This window comes from Alexandromys fortis, unplaced genomic scaffold, assembly GCF_014885135.2.
Source record: "Alexandromys fortis isolate MF-2015 unplaced genomic scaffold, M_Fortis_MF-2015_v1.1 scaffold_248, whole genome shotgun sequence".
In the NCBI taxonomy this organism is placed as follows: Eukaryota; Metazoa; Chordata; class Mammalia; order Rodentia; family Cricetidae; genus Alexandromys; species Alexandromys fortis.
This window is the reverse complement of record NW_026068118.1, coordinates 1,736,235-1,763,315: the sequence shown is the minus strand read 5'-3', so window position 1 is coordinate 1,763,315 and position 27,081 is coordinate 1,736,235. Positions and strand designations below refer to the sequence as shown.

General features: G+C 40.0%; 1 protein-coding gene across 1 annotated transcript in view; it reads right to left on the bottom strand.

Annotated features, from left to right (window-relative positions):
• Window positions 1–1,593: 1,593 nt before the first annotated feature.
• Window positions 1,594–27,081, bottom strand: part of LOC126490199 (ADP-ribose glycohydrolase MACROD2-like) — a 1,491,479-nt gene continuing 1,465,991 nt past the window's right edge. Inside the window, exons 16-18 of the mRNA XM_050124928.1 lie at window positions 14,168–14,245; window positions 6,362–6,429; window positions 1,594–1,692 (exon numbers count right to left, since the gene is read on the bottom strand). Coding sequence (XP_049980885.1) covers window positions 6,362–6,429; window positions 14,168–14,245 — 146 coding nt within the window. The 3' untranslated portion in view covers window positions 1,594–1,692. The remainder of the gene's footprint in view (window positions 1,693–6,361; window positions 6,430–14,167; window positions 14,246–27,081) is intronic.

Sequence of the window (27,081 nt, the reverse complement as noted above, 5' to 3'; positions counted from 1 at the left end):
AATAGCTAGGAAGGTGGCAAGACACATTGAAGCTATCAGTATCTGAATGGCATCCGTTCTTCAATTATTTAGAGAAAGTATTGTTCTAGAAAACAGTGTGTAATGGAGAGGTGTGTGCTTTCATGTCAAACTGTAGAAGGAAGAGAGGCCATGGGGTAGCATCATGAAATTGCTGAAATAGCCTTGTTGCTATGTTGAATTGCTTTAATGAAAATTAGAGATGTTAAAAGGTAACATATGCAGATGTATGATTTGCTACTTATTCTATTATACAAAATATGTTATCTGGAAGAGGCAATTAATTCAGAACAGCCGAAACTGGTCATAGGAAGATAAGGTGAGTTTTCCACAGGAAAGGACAAAACTAGAGAGCTGGATGAGACATTTATAAAGTGGTATCACTTCCCATACCCCTTCTGTTAAGAACAGCAACATAAACATGCCAAGTCTATAGTACTGTAGAGTTCAGGTGATGTGCAAAAGATACTACCATGTCTTTGGAAGCCAGGGAGGTAGTGGGAGAACTTCCATATGTTCTGGGACAGAGAGTTGGGATGATGCCCGGCCTCCTCTGGTCTTCATTGCTTGAGCTAACTCTATTCCACTGTCTTCTTAAGTTGTTAATAGCTCTAACTACCTTTTGGATGAGTGGATGATCTATCAAATCATTCTTGAACTTGGCATGAGCAGACAGGTAAGCCAGGACTGGAAGCAATGGCTCCTAGGGCTGCTAACTTCAAGTGTAAACCTCTGTGGGCTAACACACCTTGGCTCAACATGGATATTCTTTTATGAAAAGTAGAGATTTCATGAGGAACTTTGGAAATTATTTAATAGGTTTGTTTGGGTCCTAAAATGGAGCAAGTGCATCTATTAGGTTTTATGATAGTAATACCCTTTCCCATTGCATATGAAGGAGCACATCTCAGTGATGGGCTCTATATGGAAGCACACCATGAAGACCTCATAAACCAAAGAAGCTGTGCTCAAAATCAGCCTCAAAAGGGAATGCACAAGACATCCTGGATGTGGAGGTGAAGACTCTGGTGGCTGCTAGGTCCCACCTTCTTCATTAAACCCCGATTAAAACATTCTGAACCCCTCATTCAGACCTCTTCAAGGTGTTCTCCGAACATTTTTCTATCCTTCCTCCTCTGTCTGTAGATTTTACCAATTTTGAGCCTGGTGATTCTTGAAATTTAGCCTGAAGCTTGTCAGTCACCTTCCTCCCCCCCACCCCCTCTTGGGAGAAATCACTCTATGACCAGCTTTGTGAGGTAACCAAGAAAACAGACAGGGGCCAGGAGACACAGGTGAGTCTTATCCCTATCACCAACCCTAGGGTGAGGCAAGGAGAAAAAGAGCAATGAAAGGGACGGAGCGCCTGAAAGTTTGCCTTAGCATGGGGCCTCTCACAAGTGGAGGAAGCTTGCTTTCTTATTCCTTTTTCTTTCTTTCTTCCTTTTGAATTTTTTCCTGTTTCCTTTTTCTGTAGGTAAACAAAACAAAATGCAGCTGGGGTGTTAGAGCAAAGGACCCTTCCTTCTTCGGACTCGCCTCCCCCCTCCCCCACCCTCTTCCACAGCACACACTATCTTCTTCCCAAGTCCCCCAGGGCCAGGCCTTGCGATGCTGAGGGTTGTCATTTAGCTTCAGTTCTTTGTTCCTTTGCTTCAGCTTCATCTTGTGGCCCTGAGGAAGACAAAGAGAAACAAACGGTTTGTTAGATGAAAGATTAGGCGTCTTCACGAGGCTAGGCAAGGAATAGTTTTTTTAATGCAGCCCATGAACTGTCAGTCCTCAGCCAGGCCTAGCAAGAGCTTATTTGACTATCAAAGGGCTTTACCTATCTGCACTGTAATTGCTAGCACCTGCTATCTTTAACGATCTTCTAAATCACCGCTGATTAATGTAGGCCACGTGACACATTGCTTCAGCTGGTGGGGACGATTAACTCAAGTGTTCAAAGAATTCTTTGAACAATCTATCTTTGATGTGTCCATCCTTTCCCGACTATTCCCACAGTCTAGATTCTAGGGACCGGAATGCAAATAAAGACGTATATTATGTTGCTTTGCATTGATGAGACCTTTCTTGTTGCCTATCTGCTGTCCTCCACCCAGAGACAACTTCAAAAGACTCTTTCCCAGAAGAGTCTATGGTCATTTTAGTTAGACTTTTAAAACTGAGGTTAGTTCACCTCCAGGGAAATGTATTAATCAGATGTACTCTGTTGATTCTAGTTTTATATTCATATTTAGTCCGTGACACTATCATATCTGAAAAATCCTCATGATTCTAGAAATATCCCTTTGTCAAGGCCAACCCTGCTGGAACCAACAATTCTTGGTCCTAGAACTTTCTACACATGAGATCTCTGCAAATAGGATCACAGAAGTGCCTTTCACTCAGCATAGTGTTTCTGTGAGTTGTAATGCTGCTTCTTAAGTTTATTTTGTTCTTCTCCAATGATGACTGTCAAGACCCTGTGTATAGAAATCCCATTTTCATCCATTCTATTGTGAGATATTTAGACTGTACCAAGAACATAGCATCCATTTGAATGAGGTTTGGTATATTGGTATTTCCTTTGAGAGGTGTTTATTTAGGTCATTTTCTTATTAAGTAGAAAATTTGCTTTTAAGTCTTTTGGTTTCTACTCTGGATATTCTTCTTTTTAGATATACAGCTGACAAATGCTTCCTCCCACTGTCAATGTCTCTCCATTATGTTGATTGCATAGGAGCTTCGCTCTTGGACGTAATCCTGTTTACAAAGTGCTCCTTTTGCTCTTGTGCGTTTGGAATCCTATCCAGAAAAAACATTGCCCAGACCAATGACATAAAGTGTTTTGCTCAAATAGTTTTGGATGCTACATTTATGTTTTTGATCCCTCTTTTAGTTAATTTTTGTACAGGGTAAAAAAAAACAAAACAAAACAAAACCGGACAAATTTCAATCACCTACAGGTGCAGGTGGATTCTGACTTTGCAAAAACTGCCATGCCTCTAACCTGGATTTTTTTCTTCCTCTGGATTACATTTTTGTTATTGTTTTCTGTTTTCATATGGTTAGGTTTTCTTTGCTGTTGATCCAGCTTTGTGATTGGGTTTTCTACTAGTTGCTTTTCTCATTGCTGTGACTAAATGCTGAGCTAGAAACAATGTAAAGGAGGAAGAAATTTTTCTATGCAGCAGTTTAAGAAAGGACACAGTCAATCATGGTACCCATAGTTAGTACAGAGTGATGATGAATGCTTGTCCTCTTTGTGGTTTGCAGGTGAAAGGTTCATCATGGGGTTAAGGTCCTTGAGTACCTGGTTTCTGAAACTAGTTTGGGGTGTTGTGGAACCATTGCCAGTCAGGCTTATCTGGAAGACGCAGGTTGTTTGGAAGCAGCTCATCCAAGTTTGTACTCATTCCCAATTCTGGTCCAATACCCTGCTTCCTGATGCTCCCAGTTATGAGAAGGTCATTTTATAAGCTCCTATCATCATCAAAAACTGGGCTGCCACAGCCCAATACTGTTTCCTTTACATTGTTTCTAACAGGCATTTTGTCCCAGTTGTAGAAAAGTGGTGATATACTGGGCTTAGGTGATGTGCTTCATTTTTTCCCCATTCGGTATAATGCCGGCCATGTCTGTTTTCTGAAGGTGTAATATTTGTGATGGGAATAGAGGGTTCATGAAGTGTTGCTAAAACATATAGAATTTAATATGTTGAAATGATCATATGCTTTCTATCTTCCAAACTATTTAATGTCATTACATTTATTGATTTGCATGTATCAAACCATCCTTGCATTCCTGGGATAAAATTAAGTTTGATAATGTTGAATGGTCATTTTTTATGCTAAATGCATTGGGCTTTTTACCTCCTTCATCTAAGTATAATAGTCTTGAAAAAATTGGCTTCAGTTTTTTTAAAGATTTTTGTGAGTATGACCTTAAAAGTTTGGTTGGAACCTAAATAATCTGTTCCCTGTCTTGATGCGCCTACCATTGCTCAAGCATGAGTCCAAATGAGCCTTTCTACCTTATACATTGATTTTGGTCAGAGTAATTGAAAACGCAAGGTTATAACATTTTTTATGCCAACTAACCCTCTATAGAAGTTCTAGTTAATCCACATTTTTTGTACCAGATGATTATATTAACTTTATAAAGGAGATATTTCAGTAGTAATGTACATCAAACTAAGGGGGGAGACTCAGGGGGGTAACAGCTCTATGCAATCCCTAACCCCAATAGTAGTGTACATTAGCATATATTTGATGTAATTAATAATTAATTCCTATAGAGAGTAAGTAAACTATTACAGGGATGTAGAAGAACAGGGTCTAATCCATGATTCTGCTAAAAGAAGAAAAATGTGACATCACAAAGTGCAGAAGGCTGTGAAGATGTGGGGAACTTGAAATGAAAGTTATAATCAGTATCCATGATAGATTGCAGCTATCCCGAAGGATAGTTAAAGCTATGCGTGTCCAAGTATCACATATAAAGCAGTGTGGTGTGTGCATAAAAGTCAAGCACATCCTTCTGTGTAACTTAAATTACCTCTAGATGATCAAAATCCTTCATATAATGCAATGTTTTGTAATTGTCATTCTGCATTATTTAAGGATAACAAGGAAAGTCTCTACATGCTTTCTACATATCCATTTTTTTAGAAAAATGTTTTAAATTCATGGTTTTCTTGAAGCAGTCAATGTGGGGACAGCATATATGGACAAACAAAGTAGTTATCTAGTATGCATCAAATACAAATGGCATAAAGTTCAGAAAACCAGTGAAGTAAAATCAGGCAACCTAACAAGCGTGTACTGGTCTCAGTTCCCTTATCACTTTAAAGAGAAGTCAAAGTAGATGATGCCTTATTAATTGAGATGGTTTGTTTTAGTGGTAGTAGCTGACGAGTCATTTTAAAAAATAATATTTGAGATCTGTATGAACCAGAATACCACCATCATGCTTGCCAGGAGCAGTGCTTGAGCTATTTAAAAGCAGACGAGAAAGAAATGGTGGCTACTATGTTCACAGATTCAATTGCTGCATGCTCACCGTTAAAGAATTTGGAGTTGGAAGAACTCAAACCTCCATGCATCTTTTGGTTAAGGAAAATGGATCTATACTAGCACTTTATCTGGATACTGATTACATAAGAAATTAATAGACAAAAATCCAAAAGTTGTAGGGGTTTTTTTGGCAGCTAAAGAATAAAAGACCAGGAAACACTGAGGAAGAGTATAAACTGTTTAAATTTTGTCACAGTTCATTACTTTCAATGGTAACTTTATAGCTATTAATTCCTATAACTTCACAGGATATTTGATATACATAGGTAAGGTTAAAATGTTTATGAGCTCATGTGTATATGAATGTGTATTTTAAAAAACAATTTCCTGTTATACAAAATGGTATTAGCTTTCTGGTCCCATGAAGTTCAAGATTGTCATGAAAAGGATAGATATGTTCTCTCCTATGGTCTGAGCCTTCATTCCCCTGTGATGTTGGAGCACATGTACTGTGCAAGGTGATTTTGTGGCAGGGTGAAGAGATCAGGAGGACCCAGGGAGTGAAGAGGGCAACCAAGGCACTAGCTGTGTTCTGCACTCATTCCCAATTCATTCTTCTATGGTGTTTTGAAACATTCAGTTAATAGTAAGGCTAACTTCTTTATTTCAGCCTTTTCTGTCTTTTCCACAGCCCTCTCCAGGGATGGGAAAGGCTGATCGATTGTTTATCACTCTAGATATGATGTAGACTGTGTGGTCTGCTTACCACTTTTATTTTCCGGGGTGTTGCCTCGGGTTCAATGGACTCTGGCTATGTCTGTCTGTACAGATGTGTGTGTCCTCAGGAGTTAGTATGCTTTCTTAGGCACCTGCTTTTCTGTCAACATGTATTTATATGTCTTTATACATTCTCTTGGGTAAAAATTTAGTGTTACACTTAAAAAAACAGATATAGTAAACAACACAGTATGATGATTGTAGAAAAGGGATGCTTCTGGAATCAGCTCAAGTCACTGAAGTAATTTGATCACTCTGGCAGGCAAATGGTAAGACAAATGGGAAAATGCTATTCTTTCAGTCAAAGTGAGGAAATCTAAGTGCTCCAAGATTTAAGTATACCACAGCTTATCCTTTTTTGTTTGATTCTTTGTTCGTTTTACTAAGGATGGCAAGTTTCAAGGGGTAATCTTTCTTTTTCACTCTGTATTGTTTTACAAATCTCCAAAGTTTAGTTCAAACTACACTCCAGGACTTGACAAAGCAAAGAGACAACACACCCTTTGCAAACTATTCCTTATGGCTGGCTCATGAACCGAAAAAATCCCTCCATGGGGGCAACTTACCTATTGGAAATCTTCTTGCTGACACGCTGTTGGCTCATTTACGTTGTCATCCTGGCTGTTCATTTCAACTGTAAGCAGAAAAGGTGCAATCATTATCAAACCTAAACCCTTAAACGCACGAAAACGGGCCACTCCGGTTTGAAATCGTTCCCATCTCCTATCTATGCCTTTTCTGTTCTCATTTATTCATGACAGCGGGGACCAGGAGGTTAGGATTCATTCTCCTCTCAGCTGAGCTGTCATTTCATGCAAGATTTGTGGTTTGGCAGGCTGCGTGTATTTATTACCATCCTTAAATAAATAAATTCAAAGGCCTTAATACACATCTAAAGAAAATAAAGAGAAAACAAAGAAAAGCAGAGCATTGACATGCAGAGAGGTGCAGGGTCCCCTCCTTAGTGGCAATGTCGACAGACCTGTTTAGTTCGCTGTTTTCAATTTCACAATTCAAAACAGTTCCTGCAAACTGCCAATGGGTATAGCAGGCAATAGATGCCACGAGATAGATGAGCCACACATGTGCCTTTTACTTGATTGTATTCAGTCTATGTGAGCATTTGCATAAAAATAGAATGCATAATTACTGCCTTTCTCCAGAAGTGGCCCAAAGCAGCCACTCTGGAAATTTCCAAGGGTCAGCAAGTTTAATGAGATTTTCACTATCCAAAGCCCATATTGTAAGCTAAGAAAATAAATATAGAAATGGACAGTGGGGAACTGGAAATATAGCTCAGTTGGTAGAATGCTTGCCTTGAATGCTGGAGTCATGAGTAGATTTCCTAGCAACACACACACGTGAAACAATGACAGATAATTACAACAGTAAAATTCTGATTTCAAATCCCTGGCCAGCAAACATAACCTCTAGCAAAATGTCCAGGACCAGTGCCGGTGGTCATCAGTTTTCAATTTGTAAGAAACCAAGAAATACACCCAGCTCCTAGTGAGCTTTCTTATGTCAACCGCCTCCAAATAAGGGATGTTTAACTACACATATCCGGCTTACCTGCCAAGCACAGACAGTACTCACCAACACCGTCACTGTTCTAACCTCTAGTTATTTTTATTTGGGAAGTTTTCACTTACTTGCACAAAACCAACAATCTAAGTTCCTTGTTTTGCTTTCAGAATATAAATGAGTAAAAGAATGGAATAATGGTGGATGCTGGGTCCCATATTACACAGATACTTGGATGGCCAAGATCTCTCCCAGGGTTACAGGCTTAAAACACTGGTCTCTCTTCCTTTACCTGAGACCCGCACCATTTTCCTAATTATTTGTGATCTCGTTTCAAATTCTGCCTGTGAACTCACCAGATGAAACAGTTCTCTCAGCCAAAGAAACATTTGTGCACTGTTCAACCTGGCACACGGGCTTCCCTCTCAGAGTACAGGGTTAAGCACGGAAGAAACACTCGTTTTCTGTTCCTGCCTCTAGTCAAAAGACACTAAGGCCTCCAGACTATTAATACATGTTCTATAAAAAGTGTTCCATGATAAAATAACTCTGTGGAAAAGTAATGTTAAATCATATTAAAGAAGTTCTTGCTGAGTCTATAGGTCTCCACAGTATCTCGGGTGAAAACTCAGCATTTTACACACTGGTGTCTTGTTCTTCACGGAGCAACACATAGGCTGGACATCCTCAGAGCTTACTTTGGGAACAAGTAGTAAGGAAACATGTCCATGGTTTTGGAGGTGGTTTGGAGCATCTCCTGGGTCAGGAATGCTCGTGAGTAGAGGTCTTAGAGTTAAGGGGGGCCGTTCAGGTGATGGCCAACCTATGGGGTGGAGAAAAGCCTGCTCTATCCTTTACACAACCGTGTTCCTCCCCTGATGGCTGATTTATTTCTGAAGTGATTGTCGACTCAAGGTAATTTACTTTTCCCTTTTACCCCGTCAAAGGTGGAGAAATGTGGGGCTGATCACCAGCTCATCCACTAGCTTTACAGGAACAGTAGATCCGCTGAAAGACCATGGCGCTCACTTTAACAGAATGACTTTGTTTGGAGGCCCTAGCAGGGGAGTGTAGTCTACCCTTGATGGAAAACTGTTCTTCCTCATGAGGAAGCAGACAGCTTCAGGGAGGATGTTCATGGCGCTGTGAGGGAAGCAGGGGGCATCTGCCTGGCTATCCAGATCAGCCACATCAACAGTGACAATAAATGGGTTAATGGATGACACTCTCACAAATGGGGTGACAGATGTCACTCTCATGGTCTAGTGTAACAATTGAAAAGGTACATTGAAGCAGGCAGGTGGTAAAGACTTATTTGTGGCCTCCTTCCCTTCACTCCAAAGAGCCCTGCATGGGGAGGTGTTTCTTGCTTATGAGAGGGATGTATAATTAAGGTCAAGCCTTAAATGTGAAACAGAGCAGAGCTAGCCACAGAGAAATCTGGTGCTGGAGAAAGCCCTGTGCCCCACCCTGCCCCGTCTCATGGGACCAGGTAGGCTCAGGTCCTGAGTCACTACAACTACATCAGACTTGGTAGCTAACTACCTCTACAATGCCTCCTTAATTCTATGGTAGCAGAGTGGAGAACAGAACTCTCCCTGCTGGGAAGACAGGTATGAAAGCAAGCTAGCAACAGGATTTGTCTGGACCCTGTGATCACTCCTGCTGTACTTTGGCCCAGGACCCGGGAGAAAGGGAAGATCTTGTTTTTCCGCCACAGCTCAAAGCCTTTAGATCAACTCTAACAACAGGCAGAGACCCGTGGGTTCCAAGAATAGACTCCACTTTGGGTCTGCATTGGGTCCAGCTTTGGCAGTTGATAGCAGAGATGCTCCCTTCCTGTGACTAGGAAAATCTCTCTGTATGTGACCCAGCTTGGTGCCAGCCTTGCTAGCCAAGGGACTGTCTCTACCATTTATCTCAGATCTCAGGTAATGCAGCTTTAACAAGCCAGTTCACAGAGTCCCAGCCTTGTCCTGGCACCGGGAATAGACTGTGCCTGGTGTTTTGGCTCACACCAATACCAACTGAAATGTGGTTCTTTGATGTATGCGACCGTGCAGGTCCTTGCTACCATGAGACTTAAGCACATCTCGGCTTAGTGTCAGTGTGGACTGCTTTGCTCAGCACTAAATGAACCTAGTATGCTATACGGTCATATCACTGAGGGTAGGGCGGAGTAGTAAGTGATGGGTTTTAGCAGCTCAGGGCTGAGTTCCAGGATATAATCTGAAACCGAGAAAAAGCTAATATCTCTCATTCCCAGGTTTGGCTACTAAGAGCTCTGGAAGGTCTCCAATGCAAAGAAACGACATGGGGTACTGAACTTCTAAAGCATCTAACATGGCTTGGGCTGGTTGCAGCAATCTGTTGCCACAATTCTGCTTTACCAATAGGCAATCATTTCTTCTCCCATTTTAAAAAGCAGATCTTATGTAGTCCAGGATGGATTAAATTTATTATGTAGCTGAGCATGACCTTGAACTTCTGACCCCCCTGCCTCGACTTCCAAAGAGTTGAGATTACAGGTGTGTGTCACCATACTTGACCATTTCCTTGTTAGTATGTACTTTCCCTTCTGTTTCCATTCTTTATATTATATATTCAAAAATTTTTTATAAGTGTTATGTCAAGTGTGATGAAAATAATTATCTTTGCTTTATAAGATGAAGAATGGGAGAAAGGAAGTACAGGAAAGCTAGGAAATGATTTATATAGTGGCTGAAGAAAGACCTTACCTTGAATGTAAATGAATCAATTTTCCAAGTAAATGTCACAGTTACTGATTGGGATAAAACACATGACCAAATTACATAGTGCTTTGAAGAAACTTAACTCACCACTCAAGGTATGTGTAGATTGAGGACAAAGATATGGAGGGAACTACTCTATGCTCAGGGGGTTCGAGAGGAAGCACAATTAGCTATCATACAGCAGATAAAAAGACTTAGTAATAGTGAAAAGAGGTAAGGTGGGTTGTTTCAGAATGACAAAGGGGTCAATTCTGCAAGAGAACAAATTTTAAATACATAAAGCTGATCTTATGAATAGCTGGCCTCTTAACACAGCAGCTGGGGACTTTTGTGTTGCATTTGCAGCGATGGTAAAATCACGTAGACAGAAAATCCCAAGCAGACAAAAGGATTAAATCGTACCCTAAACCCAAGGCTTAAGCAGTCATTCCCAGGGTGTTCCATTTGCCAAAGGCACATTTTTCTGACCTATACACAGAACATTCTTCAGGGCAGATAATATGATGGAACATACAACAAAGCCCATTACATTTGATTAATTGTAAATTATACTGCTTAGGATTTAACAAAACAAAAAAAAAAAGTCAATAGCAAGGAAAGCTTTAAAAATCCATGTAAAACGTCCTTTTGGATAATCAGTGGGTGTAGGAATCAAATTGGTCATGAGATATATTGAAACAAGACCCATGTGAAGTCCTGTGAGAGCTGGTAGGCCAGTGCTGCCATCCAAGTTCTTGCTCAGAGGGTTCTGTCTGGGTCTCTTGTCAGTCAGCACACACAGTTAGCTTCCTTTCACTCATGCCAGCCCTCTCTCGCCACCACAATCCTCTCCGAGGTTCTCAGCTGGCTCGGTGAGCACTCAGGACTCAAGTATGAGAAGAAGGGAGCTCTCAGCTCAGAGCTGGGCCTGAAGAAATTCGCCTTGTGTGGCAGACTACAGCAGTAGCCTGACTTGAACAGTAGGCACCATTCTCCTGCCTCTCTCTGAGTGGTAGAGAAGGAGGGACAAAGGGGTGCTGCCCAGCAGTGGGTGTGGGAGACATCAAGGTACCTCCACACATGGTCCCTTTGTTTCCCCACCAGCCTGAGCAAGTCATGTCCGCAGGCCATGGGCTCAAAGAATCAGCTCTACTCAGGGAGGGAGCTATACATGTCAACACATCTGAGTGACTGTAATCCTCTGATTCTTGCCCACCAGCACCTTCCCTTCTGTCCTTTCTTGCCTTAACCTCGCTTCCTTTGCCCAGGCTTCAGTTCCTTTCAGTACAATTTTGTTTGGCATATAGCTGTATAATATAACATAACATATAAGTATTGATTATAACAACCCACATGACAAGCTTCTTAAGATGTGAAATAAGAGTCCCATACTCTCTCCACTTTTATTTGACGGAGTTCTATAAATTATAGCCAGAGAACTTGGGCTACAAGTAAAACTAAAGGGCCCCTAAAGTGAAAAGTTGCCCATGTTTACCAATGATTTGATTTTACTTATAGGAAATGTCAAAGACCCCTCTCTAGTAGAACTGCTAATTAAATTCAGCAAGCTGCAATAACATACATGTAGCACTGCTTTTGCCCATAGTGACCTGCTTTAAATAGAAATAAATAAATCAATCCCATACCTAGGAGGAAATGTAACTATAAAACATTGATGAAGGAAAGAGAACACAAAATAGTAGAAAATGTTTGTACTACCCCAACTTAATCCATATAAAAATTCTAATGATGTTGTTCACACAGTGGGAAATAATTTAATGTGTAGCTATAAAAATCTCCTATAGCCAAAATGATCCTGACCAAGAAGAACAAAGGAAGGGGTGGTAAATATACCTCAAAACTGGAATGACCAAACCACCAAGGTTTGGGCTTAAACAGACAGGTGAGTTACTAGATAGTCTAGTTGGTACTATGAGCATGCATGAGACAAAGGACAGCTCTTTTCACTAAGTGGCGAGCATGTGTTTGATATCCTCATGCAGAAGAGTAAAACTAGACTCCTCTTTCTCATCAGTTATAAAAATCAACTAAAAGTAGATTAAAGACTCACAGAAGACATGAAACTGTGGAAGGAAAACAGGGGAAACACTACAGGACTTTGGCAAGGGCAAGAATCTTTGGCACAGACCACAAAAAGGACAGGAAACAAAAGCTAAAGTAGACAAACGGAATTTCATCAAACTAAAATGTTCTTGTGCAGCAAAAAAATAATAATTGATGGAACCATTATATTGAATGGGAGAGAATCTCCGTAAACTACACCACTGAAAAAGGGTTGAAAGCCAGAATAGAGGGAATTACAGAAATGTATTAGCAAGGGAACATGTGACCTACTTCATAAATAAGCAACAAATCTAAGCAGACATTTCTCAAAAATGTCCAACAGGAATATTGAAGTAAAGATTAAAAATTGCACAAATACATCACTTCCTTGCAGTAGAAATTATGGTTATCAAAAACAATGAAAATAATAAAGGTTGACATGGGCTTGGGGAAGCCTTGCAGACTGTTAGTGTGAATTTAAAACAGTATAGTCATTATAGAGAACAGTATGAAAGTTCCATGAAGACAGAGAGAGAGAAAAAAACTACCATATGATCTGGCAATCCAACTACTGAGCATATATACCTGAAGGAAACAAAGTCAGTACATTGGAAAGAAGCAACACAATATCCAAAAAAAAAAATAGAAATGAATGTTTGGGAATTTCTAAGTGGAAAAGGAAAGTGTGGCATAGCTAGTGGAATACTAGTTATACTCATTGTCATTACAGGAATGAATCCTGTCATTTGTGACATCCGTGGAACTCGAGATTATATCAAAAGAAGTAGGCCAGATACAGAGAGACAAGTGATTAGTCGTCTCTCAGAAACTGAGTGGAAGATGGTGATGATCAGAGACCAGGCACACTGGGAGGGGCTCGGTGATCGTTGTTGAGTTACAGTGAGAAGTTATGGTCCAGGATTGCATGGGAGGGTGTCTGCAGATGAGAACAGTAGTATTGTATTGCCAAGAGCTAAAACAAGTATGAGGTTTTACCAGAAAGAACTGAGTAATACTGGAGATGAATATTCTTAACCTGACTTAGAAATTATGCCTTATCTATAGATTATAGCGCAGACCATTAACAAATGTAACTTTATCATTTTAGGTATCGCCAAAAATTAGTAAACATGTATCACTTGGCATAGTTGATATCCTATGGATTCTAGTTTTCTTGGCTCTGAGATAAGCTGCTGCTGAAGGGTTAAGGGATCTCCTCTGCGACTTTTCTCCCTTCCCAGACCCAAGGCAACCAGACTCACTGGCTTCTAGTTTATCTAGTAAGCTCCCAAGATCACTGGCCCGGCCTTGGGAAGTCTACAAAAGTAAGGAAAGTCCCTTGTGCTGTGGGTGGCTGCTGGCTCTTCTATCCTGGCTTCTCCCACAGCAAGTACTTGGTTACTAAAGGATAATTCATCTAAATCCCGCTCAGCACCCCTCTCTAATCAAACCAAAAAGACTCTTTATTATAATATTTAAAACACAAACCCCAGTGACCCAGCAGAATCATGTCTGCAGAAACAGGTATTTTTCTAATGCAAATAATGGCGTTTCAGAGTCTTCTCAGCAAGGATGTGTAGGAGAGGGGATGTTAATAAGTTCATGGTTCTGGGATCTTTATATGAAGGCATCTAAAGTTAAGTGGGTTTATGTTTAAGGTGCTCTGAAAGAGTCCTTGTGTATTTAGTCAAAGCTTCAGAGGTGAAGCAGTTGAGAGTATGAGAAGAATCTTAGCCCAAGCTCACTGGAGGGCTCCAGAATGCTGGGGGAGCAGGGATAACAGCAGGCCAGGCAGATTTCAGCTTGACCTTGAATGACTCACTGTGACCTCAATATAATGAGGAATGTTTAAGCCATAAACCACGTGTGTTATCTTAAAACAGAATTTGTTCATATGCACACACATAAGCACACTTTTGGCTTTTGAAATTTACTTTTGTTCTAACCAAATATGTCGATTCCTTGATCTGATCATTCCCATAATCCTAGATTTACATGTGCACAAAATACCACAGATTCATAGCTGAGCACCGGTAGCTCAAACTCACTCACCATCAGGACCTGTAGTGGTTTCTGTGTCGCTGGAACCTTGGCTTTTTGCAAACACAGAAGATGCATCCTCGTCTTGAGCTGAAGGAAGGAACGCAGAGAGCCCTGGTTACTAGAGAATCACAGCTGCTAATCTGCTCTCGCCCTCCACTGCCCTCTTAAATTGAAAAATACTCTGGGAATTTAACTTCTTCTGAAGGGTGGGTTAGAGGAGGAAGTTGTGGGTCGAGATGATTGAATACTTCAGTGTTTTCTCCTAAGTCCTCTTTCATTTTTGAGATAATCACATACATAAATAGTTTCTCAAATTAGAAATCTAGTAGGATAAAAAGAAAGATATGTTTTAATCAACACAGTGTGCAGTTTAAATTTAGGGAAGGAGGAGGTGTTGTGGGGGAGAAAGATAGATAGACAGACAGACAGACAGACAGACAGACAGACAGATAATAGATAAATCGATAGAAATAGAGAGAGACAAGTCCTTAAAACAAAACCATGATGAAAAAAGGCCTGATCTTGCCTAAGGCATGCCCGAAAGCTGCAAGGTCTCTTCTCGTCACCAGAAGGTTTTCTTGTTAAACTATAGAAGAGCAACACAGCTGCCTCCCCAGGGGACCTTCTAAGACGCTGAGGGCTGAGTGTCTAGCCTGTTGCTGGCTTGTGTTGTGTCCTATTTTCTATATGACCTTTAGAAAGAAGGCCATCCATTCACTGTGGTTGAATTTATAAAACACATCCCCACACCAATAAATAAATAGATGAATAGATAATAGATAGATTATAATAGATGATAGATAGATAGATAGATAGATAGATAGATAGATAGATAGATAGATAGATAAAAACCCATGGTTTCTCTGTTGTAACCCTAGCTGTCCCAGAACACATTCTGTAGACCAGGCTGGCTTCCAATGCAGAGCTTCTCTTGCCTCTGCCTCCCTAGTGCTTGCATTAAAGCTGTGGGCCATCAGAGCCAGCTGATACAACATTAGCTGGTGCAAGGAGAGGATCACTCACCTTTACAGATATTCAAAAGCCAAAAACCTCTCAAACCTTAAATACCTAATATGTTTTCCCAACAAGAATGCTGGGAATTTACAAATACAGGCACTTGAAGGTTTTCTTTCTGTACTTTTTAAAGAGAAGGTGAAATCGTTTGACAGGAGGACGGCCTGAGAAGAGAATAGGTTAGATTCAGCATGCCAAGTGGGGATAAAGCAAGAGGGGCAGCTCAGTTTGTGATCTTGCAGAGGGAAAGGCATTTGCTGGTAATCTGTACTCTTGAACCATTTACTGGTGCTGACAGTCAAGAAATATGGCTTAGTGTATCTGGTTTCATGTTGAGGTCTTTGATCCACTTGGACTTGGGTTTGGCAGGGTGACAGGTGACAGGTATGTATCTAGTTGCAAACCTCTATGCATTGACGCCTGAATATACTTTTTTTTCATTGTTTATTTCCTGCTGCTTTATCAAAAATCAGGTGTCCATAGATATCTGAATTTTCATCTGGGTCTTCAATTCGGTTCCTTTGATAAATCTGTTTTTATGCTGATACCATGTGGTTCTTATTGTTCTACTCTATAATACAGCTTGAGATGAGGGATGATGATACCTCAAGTGTTGTATATTTTGTTTATGTTCAGATAAATAAAGCTTGCCTGGAGATCAGAGGGCAGAGCTAGCCACTAGTTAACCACAGAGGCCAGGCAGTGGTGGCTCACACCTTTAATCCCAGAACTTGGGAGGAGGAAGCAGGAAGATTGGGAGTTCAAGGCCACCCTGGGCTACACAAGATTGAACCAGTCTAAAAGAGAAACAGAGCCAGTTGGTAGTGACTCACACCTTTGATGCCAGCACTAGGGAAGTGGAGACAGGAATATAAGGTGGGTAGAGACAGGATCCCCCTCACCCAGATTCAGTCTGAAAATTCATAGAGACAGAATTGCCCCCATTCAATCTAACGATTCAGAGTCTCTGGTGGCTGGCTGCTCTGCTTCTCTGATCTTTCAGCTTTCACCCTAATATCTGACTCCAGATTTTTATTGATTAGGAGTAATTAGGATCACTCTTCACTCCAGAAGTTTGTTTATTGTACGGGATTGCTTTAGCTGTCCATTTTTCTTAGTAGTTGTGTTTTTGTTTTGTTTTTGTTAAGTATATTGTTTTTTCAAGTTCTGTAAAGAATTGTGTCAGAATTTCGATGAGGATTGCTTTTGGTAAGATTGTCATTTTTTTCTCTTTTAATCCTACCAATCCATGAGCTTGGGAGATCTTTCCATCTTCTGATATCTTCTCCCATGTCTTTCTTCAAAGACTTGAAGTTCTTCCTATATAGGTCTTTTACTTGCTTGGTTAGAGTTATATCAATATATTTTATATTATTTGTGGCTATTGTGACAGGTGTTGTTTCTCTAATTTCTTTTGTATATGGGAGGGATACTGGCAGTTTTTTTTTAGTTTATTTTGTTTCTAGCCACTTCACTGAAGGTATTTATCAGCTATATAATCTCCCTGGTAGAATATTCTGGGTCACCTATCTATACTATCATATTATTTGTAAATAGAGATATTTTGACTTCTTTCTTTTCCTTTTGTATTCGCTTGATCTCCATTAGTTGTCTTATTGCTTTAGCAGAACCTCAAGTATTATTGGATAGATATGGAGAGACAACCTTGTCTTGTTCCTGATTTTAGTAGACTTGCTTAAAGTGTCTCTTTATTTAATTTGATTTTGGCTATTGGCTTGCTGTATATTACCTTTATTATGTTTATGTTTGTTTTACATCCCTGATCTCTTCAAGACTTTTATTGTGAAGGGGTATTGGATTTTGTCAAATGCTTTTTCAGCATCTAATGAGATGATCATGTCATTTTTTTCTTTCATTTGTTTATATGGTGGATTACGTTAACAACTTTTGTTATTCATCCTTGCATCTCTGGCATGAAGCCCACTTGATTATAGTGGATGATCTTTCTGATGTGTTTTTGAATTCAGTTTTCAATTATTTTTTATTAATATTTTTTCATCGTTGTTCTTAAGGGAAAATGGTCTGTAATTCTCTTTCTTTGTTGGGTCTTTGTGTGGTTTTGGTATCAGGGTAACTGTAGCTTTATAGAATGAATGTTTCTTCTGTTTCTATTTTGTGGAATAATTTGAGTATTGGTATTAGCTCTTCTATGAAAGTCTGGTAAAATCTGTCCTAAAAAAAATCTAGCTCTGGGCTTTTTATTTATTTATTTTTTAAGATGACTGCTTTTATTTCTTTAGGGGTTATATGTCTATTTGTTTATCTGATCTTGATTTAACATTGGTAAGTGGTCTATATCAAGGAAGTTATCCATTTCTTTTAGATTTTCCAATTTTGTGGAGGTTGTTGAAGTATGTACTCACTTATATGTGGATATTAGTTATTAAGTAAATGATAATCAAGCTATAACCCAGAGACTTAGGGGGGCAAGGTAACAAGGAGGGCGAAAGGGCAGGGGAGATACAGGGATCTCACTGTGAAGGGGAAATAGAATAGATATCACAGGTGAATGGGGGGACTGAGTGGGGGTGGGGTGGGCATGGGAACAGGAGGGGTCAGGTTGGGGGAGCATGGAGGGAGAGAGTACTAGGAAAGACAACTGGAATCAGGGGTATCTCTGAGATGACCTAGAACCTAGTGCAATGCAACCTTTGACCACATAACCTTTGACCAAATGTTTGACCTGCAATGTGCCCTGCCTACAAGATAAGCTGGGAATAAAAGTGGGACAGAAATTATGGGAGTTGCCAACCAATGAGTAGACTAGCTTGAGACCCATACCACGAGAGGGAGCCCACCTCTGACATTGCCTGTAGGGCTAGGACCCAGAGGCTGGACAACCCAGACACCTAGGATAGAACCACACATGAACAGCAATAAATAAATCAATAAATGTCAATGAAATGACTCCTAGTGAATTCTGTTATACTCATAGATTGTTGCCTAGTCCAGTTGTCATCAGAGAGTCCTCACCCAGCAACTGATAGAAACAGATGCAGAGACCCACAGCCAAAGATTAGGTGGACCTCAGGGAATCCTGCTGTAGAGAGGTGAGGAGGAGTATGGGAACCAGAGGGGGTAAGAGACAAAGAAAACCAACACAATCAACTACCTTGGGCTCATATGCTCATAGGGACTCAGAGAGACTGAAACACCAACCAGAAAGTTTGCATGGGACTGACCTAGGCCCTCTGCACATGTTACACTTGGGAAGCTTGGTCTTCTTGTGGGACTCCTAACAGTGGACGTAGGGGCTGTTTCTGACTCTGTTACCTGTTTTGGGGTCCCTTCCCACCTACTGGGTTGCCTCTTCCAGCCTTAATAGCAGAGGAGATACTTGATATGCCATAACTGGCTGATATACATGGGAAGCCTGCCCCTTTCTGAAGAAAAAGGAGAAGAGGTGGATGGCGAGGAGGTTGGACTGGGAGGAGAGAAGGGAGGGACAGAAAACTGACTGGGATGGAAAAAAAATAATACTAATTTAAAAAATGAAATATGACTTCAACATAATTGACCATGTGGCTTGGTAGGGAAGTCAGAACTTGAAGATGTAAATACAAGCAGAGTGGGGGAGGAAGAACACCATTTTAAGATTTGAGGTACGAGTTAAGCCTTATTTAGTTGAAAACGCTGAAGAAGCTGTTGTATTGGATATCGGAAAAGGAGTGTGAAATACACAGGAGGAATCAGGGAGGTGCCATTCTTCAGTAAAACTGATGATACAAGATTAGATGAGCTGGCACCGGGAAAGGCTAACACAAGAAGAAAACTCTTCAGACATAATCATCCCGAAGCACTGCTCGAGTTCTGCTAGTAATGTCTGAGGATGGGATCAGGACACAGAAAAGAGACCTTGAACTTGCAGCTCAACCTGTCACCGCAATCTCACACTTTAACTCTGAATCTTCCCGAAAGTTTAGCACTTTGCAAGTGTTCATTAGCACACTACTTACACTTGTGTGCAGAAGAAATCAGTGATGTGTCCCTATAGGATGGGGGCATGAGCAGTTTGTCACTTGAGATTAAAAGCATAGCAGAAATAAAAAAAATGACTTCATAAACATAAAAAGCTTTGGAGTGGAGCTACAAGTATTTCAAAAGAGAAAAAAAAACTTGCATTTTTATCATAGGTAATTCATAATATTAAAAGGTATAAAAACTTCTAAAAATAAAAATGTAGGTCAATATTTCAATAGAAAAATTGCATGAGATTTGAGAGTTCACAAAGCAAGAAATAATGCCTTACATTCAAGTGAAAGATGATTCAGTTTTATAATCACAAAAGAAATGTAAATGAAGACAATAATGAGACAGGATTTCAGCCTGAGCTTGGCGCTGCTGATGTGGACTAGCCATGATCTCTAGAAGCAGTGGGCTGGCTGCTGACAAGAGTTATTTTAAGGAACCAGTGAGCTAATGATGCAGCCCAGAGCCTGTGAGAAACAAAGCTGTGGGCTGGCGTCCCAGTAGCAGTGACGGAACAGGCACTAGAGGTGTCTTTGAGGGTTGATGGAAGGCAAGAGTAAGTGGTGAGGGCCCACCACTAAGTACCTCAGGTTTTCTGCAGGGCTAAGACAGATCAGCTTTGAAGTATAAATGAAGTTTGGGGTTCACGATACAGCTAAGCAGCAGGACACTTGCCTACAATGTGTGAGAGTTAGGTTTTGTGTTTCGTTTTCAGCACCACAAACACACATGAAACCACTTTTAATCAATTAAAAACAACAACAAGAAAAAAAGGCTCCTTGAATCTTGAGGTCCATTTCTCTATTACAGCGGCCCTCAACCTTGCTAATGCATTGGAATACAGTACATATATTTTTTATGGCTATAAAAACAGTACATATATTTTTATACAGTTCATGTTGCAGTGACCCCCCAACCACAAAATTATTTCATTGCTACTTCCTAACTCATTTTGCTATGGTTATAAATTGCTAGGTAAATATCTGATATGCAACCCCGAAGGGGTCTCAACTGCTTTAGTGTGTTCTCTTGCCTGTTAAAAGTGAAAATAAATCCCTGGAGGAGGATAAAACCATTCAGAATCTCAAAGTGTCCTCATGAAGTTTTGAAGCGCAGTGTCCACCATGCAATGAAAAGTTACGCGGCAGCTGGAAACTGCTCCAACAGAGCGCTGAAAGCCGAGAAAGTGAGAACAAGGTGTTCTAGACAAAATGTTGAATGACCAATCTCTATTAAGAACTTGGGCGCTGAACTGAGTAATTTGCTTAACAAAAAGCTTCTCAGAGAATTGGACACTGTAAAACCAGATGACCATTCTAGAACAACAACAAAAAAGGATCTGGATTCAATAGGTGAGTTTGATCCACTCAGCTGAAGAGCAGTTAGTCCTGTTAGTGTGTTCCACACTGAGAACTGAAACAGAAGAGCAAGTCCAGCACAATAGTTGAGAGAGAACTGGGAAGTTTTGGAATCCTCCTTATAATGAGCAAACCAATATTTTAACAAATAATGCTCGTTTGATGGAATGAATGAGTGATGCAATGTTCTGATATTCTATCAAGGGTGTGGCAGCAACAGGCAAAACTAGTGCAAAAACAAAACTCAGATCAGTCATTGTAAAAGTGCTGAAAACCAAGGTTAGGAAAAATATAAAAATTACCTACTTAGGAAGAGGTGCATTGGACTGCAAAGAGCAAGGGTTGAGATTTGCGCATGAGCACGCAGCAAACAATGAAGTGGAGAGAGAGTGCGGTGTGGTTTTGGCAATAAAGGAAAAATGTCTTTAACCTAAATTTCCACGCCCAACAAAATCTTTCCAATTTGGCATTTAAAATCAGAGGTGTTTTCAGAAAAACAATACAGAAATAGTTAATAGTATCTACTGGAGGGATTGTCTCCAATGTTCTGAAAATAAATTCCAGGTGGGTTACTAAGTCAGATGGAAAAGGTAACATGGGAAAGGAGCCCCTGACTGTGAGGTAAATAAAAATCTTAGCCAGAGAAAACATTATATTAACAAGAAAGAGACTGGCAATATGGAAAAAGGCTAAGTTAGCAACACAGATTTATCAAAGCATTTCATTAAGAGAGTGCCCAGGATTCCTGTACTCAGTACCCAAAGAAACACACAAACCATCATTAGGACGACAAGAAAGCCAACAGAGAATGAACAGGACACGGTCCTTTGATAAAGGGTGGCAGCTGGATAGCCACCAAACTTTTTGAATAGCTCCTTACCACATGTCATAGTTTGGTAAAACCATCGATTTTTTTCTTTTTCCAGTTTTTTTTTTTTTTTTTTTTTTTGCTAGCAAAACCACTGTAAAATGTTCTGATCCTTATCTCACTCTCTGAAATGTAATCAGAATTGAACAAAGGATAGCATTAATGTTATATTTGATAAGAAGTTATTACCATGGAAGGGAAATTAGCTGACCTAATTCTACTGGCACATGACTTCCTTGGCATTCTTCTCGGGGATCTCATTTTTGAGGGGAGCTACATCTAGGGACAGAGTTAAAGGACTGAGAAAGAGAATTCCCGATTCAACCAACGGCAATAACCTTAGAGAACTTTTACTGAACAGGTTGGATACCAGTCTATTAAGCAACGCTCAGCAAAAATGAAGTAAGATACACAATGCTGATACCAGCTAGCTAGGCTAGGGAAGGCCAAACTGAGCAAAGCAAAGTTCAGGAAGCCAATCAGAAAACAGTTAAGTGCTTGCCCTATGCCTGTGTGTTTAACCTCATTTTACCGTGTAGCTTATAAGTACCTTAGGCTTGGACACTATGTTAGCACAGATGAGCATGACTTGCAATAGGTGGTTTGAGATCTACAGCAGGCAGAAAACACAGCAGCCATCAATGTTTGAGCCCTTTATGCGACTACACTTCTGGAACACAGAGAGGTATTGTCCATTTGATTTGTTCTCAAAGTTTGAACACTGCGTTTGGTGGGTATATTCATTTATTAATGTTACTATGCACAGTTTGTGCCTGCATGTACTGTATGTGACTTGAATCTGTCAGTGTGCAGTGACATGCTTCGATGACCTTGCTTGTGCATGTGTGTTATCTGCTCAAGCGTGTGAGCATGGATGTGTCTTCAGGCTGGGAATGGGGGGAGGAAGAGACATTAGTTACTCTGACTTATGAGTGTGCCACTGGTGTTATCTGGATGGCTTCTATCCTGCTGAGCAATTTCTCTGGTGTCCCAGAGAAATGAGTCCATTCCACACAGACAATAGAAACTGATAAAAACAAAATACCTCTATTCCCTATTTATTCCTGTTTGTCTGACCATCGCCCATTTTGATTGGAACATAAACAAGAAGTATATTTCAGGGCTCCTAGCAGGAGATTAAAAGATGCTGAAACAGAGTCTGGAACACTCAGTGCCATTTTCATTTTCAATTACCAACTGCCACTGTTCTCCTCAAAGCTTTGATTATAGCAACCTTTGCAGGTCAGTGACATTCTATAAGAAGTGATAAATGGAGCCGGCCTCATCCCAGAAGAAAAGGTGCCATGATGCATACTGAGTTCCAGGTAACTAGTTTCCTAAATACGTAAATTCGAAGAGATAGTGGAGGATTTTCCAAAATCATATTGTGAGATGTTTACTAATAGTTAACTCATCCAAACAAAGAATGACAATAATTTCTCAGAATATACAGTTGCATATGGGCTACAGAGATCAGGGCCTGTTAGAATCTCACTTTATTGAATTAAAGTGGTGTTAATCCAAACGAAATATTCTTGAACCACTATACTAACATCCGGGTGACAATTTTACTATTGATTATTGCAAATGTTCATTTCCTACCTGATTCCCTCTTGGGACACTATTTCACTGTCTACTGATGCTAACTTTGGTCATGAAAAGTTTTGGGGCCGTATGGCATCTGCTGAATCAAGTCACATAGGGACTGACCATTTGTACAGTTGAGTCTTTGCCTATCTACTCATATTTTACCTTTGAGAACATGCTTTGCAGATCAGCTGGTCCAAATGAGGATGAGTACAGGACTCAACTTAGAGCCTGACATGCTTTCTTGACCAGAGAAGCTGTAGTTGGTCCTGATATTCATGATGAAAATATTTTATTGGGGCTGGAGAGATGGTTCAGCATTTAAGAGCACTGGCTGCTCTTCAAGAGGTCCTGAGTTCAATTTCCAGCACCCACATGCTGGCTCACAACCATCTATAGTGGAGTCTGATGCCCTTTTCTGGCATAAAGGCATATATGGAGATACAGCACTCATATATAGAATAAATAAATCTTAAAAAAAAGAAAATCAGCTTTATGTGATAAACTTTGTAAATGACTTTCAATAGCTGTGGCTAATAAAATTTTTTTAATTTAACATGTAGCATTATTATGGCTATGACATATGCATACACACTTAATATATGAAAATGAACCCAATCTTAACATTGTTTTTTAGTTCTATCTCATAGAAATTATACCTGCAAGAGCACAAATTTGATTTGTACTTAACAGCTTAACATAAAATAGTTTATTTCTTTAATTCTTAAAAAAGATACATGCAAAAAATATTAAATTAAAATATCCAGAAAAAATCTCCTAATCTGAGTTTTGTTGACTTTAGAATGCTGCTAAGATGGAAGAAAACTGGCCTTAGAGTGGTGTGGGAGGGCCTTCTGTATATGTGTTGCTTTTATTGGTTAATGAATGGAGAGGCTACTTAGGCCTGTGACAGGGTAGAATGGAGCAGGGGGCAGGAATTCCAAGCAGAGATAGAGGAGAGAAGAGGGTGGAGTAGCAGAGATGCCATGTAATTACCGAAGGAGACAAATGCCAGGACCTGGTAAGCCACAACTTTATGGCGATATATAAAATAATAGAAATGGGTTAAATTAAGATGTAAGAGCTACCTAGAAATACACTGGAGTCATTGGCCAAGCAGTGTTGCAATTAATATAGTTTCTGTGTTATTATTTCAGGTCTGGACAGCCAGAAAACAAATGAGTAGCCTTCTCCAACATTAGACTTTAGAGCATCCATCACATATACTTAACTCCCAAGCTCAAATGGAAGAAGGCTATTATTCCATGTGCATAGACACTAAGTAAGAACTTAAAAGAGCATTTAGTTCTTTTTAGGCTATTCCTTGTTAGAGATGATGAGCTCAATTAGACCTTGCTTTGCCCTAGACTGCCAAGTTCACTGTCTAGGTCTAGACTCCCAGTCTAGCTAAATGAGAAGAGATCAAAAATCCATGTAACGTGGAAGGACAGAGTGTGCACATAAACACAGGGTTAGGAAAGACCGTGACTCTCTGAGCTCTGCTAACAGTTTTACTGATATAAACTCAGCCTTAAACTCGGGTCACTAGTACTACTGGAAATTGTCTTACAAACCATCCTTACACTATATTTAATCTCAGAAAAAAATCACTGCTATCTTTCAGTATGGTAGTCTTCTTTTATTGCTACTTATCTGTAATTAGCCTCCTTAAATTCTAGTTGAATAGCACTCAAGTATTGAGAATAGAATGTCACACAACTCTTTCTTCTCTTAGAAAAAAGGATCTTCAGTTTGCTGAAGGTAAATTGGTCCGTCACTAAAACATCCAATTTGAGATATAAATTTTCCTAACATGTATCTATTTTTCTTTGAGTCTTCTAAGGTTTTGTTTGGAAACAAACTGTAAGTGCCTAGAGTGTATTAGTTTTCTTGTCAAAAGCTCATGTTTGAATACTTCGATCTCACTCAAAATAAATCAGGGGCTTTTAACTGCCCTGCATTTCAAAGGTAGTTCCAGTTCATCGCTTCTTGTCATGCCTCTGTCCCTCCTCTTCCCTCCCCTCCCCTTCCCTTTCCTCCTACAGCTCCCATCCCTCTCCAGAATTTAAGGTTTATTATTATGGAGATCTTCATGTTTTATGCAGGTTTAGTTAGCTGAAATGGATTACAATTTAATGAGATATGTACTGTTGTTTTAGAAACATGTATTTCTAAGCGGAAATAGAAAAAGTTCATGGCACCTACTTTAAATATACCTAGTGATGACTAAACATATATGAAAAGAACAGTCACATTTAACTATCAGGCTGCCCGAAATGCTAATGAAAATGACCCTCTCCTCCATGAAATCTTTCTCATAATGATCCCAGAAGATATAAAACACATAACCTTCTCTCCTTTAGCTCTTCCTCATCCATGTCCCCTCAGCACTAGACTCTACCACAAAACACAGATGATGCTCTGTCTTTTCCACAGTACAGTATTTCCATACTGTACATGTATTTAAAGTATATCCAAACTCTGCTGTTTAATATTGTAAATTAAATACACATGTATTAATAGCTTAACAGGCACATTCATCTTAATGCCCCTTTAACATAATCTAGTATTTTCTCGTACTATGCTTTAATGTCCCACTGCCTAGATGTGGATACAAAACTTTGACAAAACTCTGGATGTTTCCCTGTGGTAAACCCTTAGGGGATACACGGATCAAGAATATGTGTGCATTTGGTGTTCATGTGTGTTGTAAAACTGCTTTCAGGAAGAGGCAAGCCAATCTGTACCCTAGTTAGCAATTATGGAAATGACTTTCCCACTTGTTCCTAGTACTGAGTATCCTTACACTTTCCATGGAGAACACCTCCGCCATGCATTGCTCTGATTTGTGAAATGACTGATGTTGCCCTTCCGTCTTCCTTTCCACTAAATGTTTTTACCAGCTTTCTCTTTTTTTATTGGCTTTTATGCATTCTTCATGAATTAAGAAAACCCTCTATGCAATATGTTGCAAATATTCTCATCTTTTTATTTTGATATAATAAATCCAACTCCTCTTCTAAAAGTTTATTGTTTTAAGTGACACACGGCATGCCTGCCTAACTGCACAATTCATTAGCTAATCGCAGTGGTAACTTGGGGTGAGACTGTGGTAGAGATGTTTGAGGACATAACTTGCCCATTAGATCAATTTAGTTTCCCCTTAATTCTAGATAATGTTAAAGTTTTTCATGAATTTCTTTCTGCCACAATAGGTTCTCCATCTGTTCTCATATGCATGCTTGCCTCTCTGTCTCTGTCTCTGTCTCGCTCTCAGCTGTTGTATTGAGGTCTCAGAGTATCTTCAGGGTGATGAGCACGATTTGTGCTCAGAAGCATCTATGATCCCTCTATATCTGTGGCCCGTGATCCTCCAGGAGCCATCTGCAGGAAATATTATTTTCTTTCATCCAGACTCAAAACCTGGTGGCTCTCAAGGCTCTGTGGGCAGCCTCTGTGAGTTACATGTTCTTGCGATTCCACCGAGGACATTGATCTGACAGATCCTCAATAATAGCAAGAGAAGAGGCAGAAGGTGATGTGCTTCGAATGGGGTTAATGGGTCGGAGTTAAGACGTTGTTTAGCTGCTCAAATGGCCCTGATACACTGTATAAAGGAGCTGGGCTTCCGTGTCACATAGAATGGTTTTTTAGGATCAGTAGTGCAACATGGACTTGTTGGCTAATTTCTATATTACAACTTTGTGGGGTATTTTTTGTTGTTATTGTTAATGTTGTGTGTGTGTGTGCTTTATCTGTTATATGTAGCACTATGTAGAACTTTATGCATTATATGACAGATTAAGAGATTTAATTTTGCTTGTTTTACTTGGTATGAATGTATCTGGGTCCCATGTGAGCCTGGTGGCCACAAAGGCCAGAAGAGGGCATTACATCCCCTCCAACTGGACTTACAGATGGTTGGTTGTAGGTGCTAGGAACTAATCCTTTGTCCTTTGGAAGCATAGCAAATGCTCTTAACTGAGGAGTCATCTCTCCAAACTCTTCAGTAGCTACCTAAATCTCCTCGAATCCCAAATGGGCTTGCTCATGAGCTCCAAAGGGGGTCATGAAATACTGCCGTGTCTCTCGCTTGCTGGGATCCA